Genomic DNA, 3,709 nt, shown 5'->3' on the forward strand with positions numbered 1-3,709 from the left:
CAAGGCAGCTGGCTGCGAGGGCCGAGCCCCTTGCACGATTTTCGTGCACTGGCCCTCTATTACATACATATTCAGTTTTAAGATGTTAACTAAATATGCTTTTTTAAATACCAAGAACATTAAAGATTTAATGCAGAGTCCTACAAATAATTTAATAGTAACTAAGTCCTACAAAGAATCTAATAGTAACTAAGTCCTACAAATAATCTAATAGTTATTAAGTCCTACAAATTATCTAATAGTAACTAAATCCTACAAATAATCTAATAGTAACTAAGTCCTATAAATAATCTAATAGTAACCAAGTCCTACAAATTATCTAATAGTAACTAAATCCTACAAATAATCTAATAGTAACTAAGTCCTACAAATAATCTAATAGTAACTAAGTTTTTCTTAAGTCTTCACTTTAGAAGCTTTTATTTCCAGCACCGTTAAGCAGGTAGTCTTACATCTGCTTAAACACTGGAATCTTTGGTTGCTACCATATCCGCTGGCTTGCAAACAAAAGCCAACCATTTTAAGAATGTTTAAGCCCTGACCGGTTTGGCTCTGTAGATAAGAGCATTGGCCTGTACACTCAAGGGTCCCAGGTTTGATTCTGGTCAGGGGCATATTCCTTGGTGTATAAGGTGCCTAACCTTAACTATTTTTAAAACTACTTTAAGTATGCAGGCACATACTCAGTAAGGAGTGTGCTTAAAAGAAAAAAAAATAATGTTTTAAGTGAAGAACTTACAAACCCCACCCAGGGGTGGATAAACCCTAAAAATGCACAATTGTATTTACAACCATCAAAACTGTAACTGAAGATTGTTTACGCCGTTCTGAAATGAAATCTCAAAGCAGTATAGTTGAAAGATAAAGATTTTTAACAAAAAAATAGCATGCGCACAATTTCTCCACCAGTTTGTGGTGTCAACCACTTAGTTAACTTTTCCACTTGAAAAAAAACAAACACAAACTGCAATACAAAACTGGACACCATGTTTCACCATCTCAATTAATATCCACAATGACAGCAGCTACTCCGGAGGCAAGATCACCAATGCTGCCCAGAGCCAGTTCATACTGAAATGAAGTCCTTTATGTCAAGTAAACGGTTGTCCACAACAACTGGCTGGTGTCCATATGATCTAAAATGTCTAGATTTGGGGAGAAACGAATGCTGCTCCGATGACCTGCTACTTGTTTCCTGCTTAGCATCCAGTGGGGGGTTGGGCCTGCTGAGCCTGCCCACTTGAAGGGGCTGCGTGCTGCTGAGCTGGCTTCTGCTTTAACGTGGCCCAGTCGAATCTGTTGTCGTACTGATGGCCCAGGGTTCTGAAGAGAATGCGGAACAGCTGCCTCAGATACGCATAATCTGGGGTTTCATCAAAGCGCAGCCCACGGCAGTAGTTTAAGTACATGGCGAATTCTGCAGGAAAGCCCTTGCATAGATCTTCCACGGAAATGGCCATCTTTCTCTCGCAGATTTTATCGTTTTTCTGTTTCTTGGTTGCGGCCTTTAACCCTTGCCACGGCAGGCTGCTTCTATTGAAATACATCAAGACGTAGCCTAAGGTTTCCATGTCATCCCGGCGACTCTGCTCAATGCCCAGGTGGGCGTTGATGCTGGCATAGCGGGCGGTGCCGGTGAGATCTTTATCTTCTCGGTATGCTATGTGCTGTCTTGTCTTGTTGTCTCGGTACTTTTTGGCCAGACCGTAATCAATGAGGTATAGCTGGCTTAAGTCTGCGAAAGACGTGCCCTGAGAAGCACTAACTGTCATGCTTCTTTTCCTCTTCCCCACTGGAGATGACTCTAAGCAATTATCGCAGTAACACCCAACGCCCATCACGAAATTATCAGGTTTAATATCTCTGTGTATAAAGTTTTTTGAATGCACATACTCGAGTCTGCTGATCATCTGGTCAGCTAGCATCAGCACCGTTTTCATGGAGAATCTTCTGGAACAGTAATTGAAGAGATCTTCCAGACTGGGCCCAAGGAGATCCATGACCAGCACATTGTACTCTTTTTCCTGGCCAAACCACCATGTGCGGGGGATGCCCACCCCGCCCCGCAGGACCTTGTAGAGGCTGTTCTCGTACAGCAGCTGCGGGTGCCGGGCCCTCTGAGACTCCATCTTCACCGCTACCTCCTCGCCAGTGGTGATGTTGAGCGCCCGATAAATGTCCCCAAAGGAACCGGCCCCAATCTTCCTTGTCAGTTTGTATTTCCCTCCCACAATGAACTCATTCTTGTACTCGCTGCTGCTCGCCATACTGGGAGACGAAGGCGGAGGCTGGGGCCTACGTAGCCCGGACACCTCGGAGAGGACGGACGGAGGACGGACGCGGGCCTCTGGGCCGGTCCCCTGAACTGGGCTGCGGAGGAGGGGGGGTTGGCAGGGAATCGAACACGATGGTTTATGGCGTCACAGTACCCCCCGCCCCGAATTCGCCAAGGGGAACCGATCGCTATGGCGCAGTCAGGTTTCTTCACGCCATGCAGCAGTTTATGTGGGGAGCTCACGGTCGGGCTGGACAGATGGTGTCCCCGTGGCCACCTCTGCCTCGCTGTCGAGGTGACCGCGTGGTGGGCTGGAAAAGGGGCAGGATGAGTTGGGGGAGTGAGATCTCTGCCACCCCTATCACCTGGCGCCAGCCTGGAGGGACCGCTGTCACTCAGGCCAACGCTACGACCTTCCTACTCCGGCTGCAGCCAATGACAAATGACCCCGGCCTCGTCCCGAATAGCCGTTATAACCGTTAGTCCGCGGCGCAAAGCACTCTGGGAAACTGGGTTTTCTAAGGTGACCACCCACGTAGTGAGCTGGACAAGGGGGTACTGTTAGTGTGGTGAGATCATTGCCACCCCTGTCACCTGGCTCCGGCCTGGAGGGACCGCTGTCACTCAGGCCAATGCTACGACCTTCCTACTCTGGCTGCAGCCAATGACAAATGACCCCAGCCTCGTCCCGAAAAGCCGTTATAACCATTAGTCCACGGCGCAAAGCACTCTGGGAAACTGAGTTTCCTAAGGTGACCACCCATGTGGTGGGCTGGACAAGGTGGTACAGTTAGTGTGGTAAGATCATTGCCACCCCTGACACCTGGCTCCGGCCTGGAGAGACCGCTGTGACTCAGGCCAACGCCACCTTCTTCTTATTCCGGCTCCAGCCAGCGCAAAATGACCCCGGCCTTGACCCCGAAAAAACATTACAACCTTTATTCCACGGCGCAAAGCACTCTGGGAAAGTGGATTTTCTATGTGTGCTCATCCTTTTCAGCTTTGAATGGGACCCTTATCACGTGTTGGATTTTATTTTTTTCTTACAGACCTTCAGTTTTCTCCTTCCCGCAATTATGCACAAAGCCCTTGGTACATCTTGCCTTTCAAACATGACACATTTTTTCTTTCTAGCCCTTCTGGGACATTGCTTTTCAGATCTACTGGTCCATGAAGGCACCTCAGTTTACTACATATTTGCCCATGTTCTGACATGACGCTTAAACACTCATAATGCTTAAGCCCCCCAATCTTTTATTTTTGTGATAATATACTGTCCTAATTTCATCCTATTTTTCAGAATTATTTACATTTTTAAAAATCTTTTTTACATGGGCTTCTTTCTTTTGCCATCCCTAAATGTATATACCAACTCCTTTGAAAAGCAAAATTGTCATAATTCTATTAAATATTTTTTCCACTCACTACCTAAAC

At 46.7% G+C, this 3,709-nt stretch overlaps 1 protein-coding gene across 1 annotated transcript; it reads right to left on the reverse strand.

The window, feature by feature from the left end:
• Positions 1 to 1,199: 1,199 nt before the first annotated feature.
• On the reverse strand, positions 1,200 to 2,290 carry LOC118720183 (casein kinase I). Its single transcript, XM_036440099.2, has one exon. The coding sequence runs from the start codon at positions 2,265 to 2,267 to the stop codon at positions 1,200 to 1,202; it is 1,068 nt and encodes a 355-aa protein (XP_036295992.1). The 5' UTR covers positions 2,268 to 2,290.
• Positions 2,291 to 3,709: the final 1,419 nt, after the last annotated feature.

The sequence above is a fragment of the Pipistrellus kuhlii genome, unplaced genomic scaffold, assembly GCF_014108245.1.
Source record: "Pipistrellus kuhlii isolate mPipKuh1 unplaced genomic scaffold, mPipKuh1.p scaffold_m20_p_16, whole genome shotgun sequence".
NCBI lineage: Eukaryota > Metazoa > Chordata > Mammalia > Chiroptera > Vespertilionidae > Pipistrellus > Pipistrellus kuhlii.

Coding starts and splice junctions, on each gene's coding strand:
- LOC118720183 (XM_036440099.2), bottom strand. CDS start 2,267: ATGGCGAGCAGCAGCGAGTACAAGAATGAGTTCATTGTGGGAGGGAAA.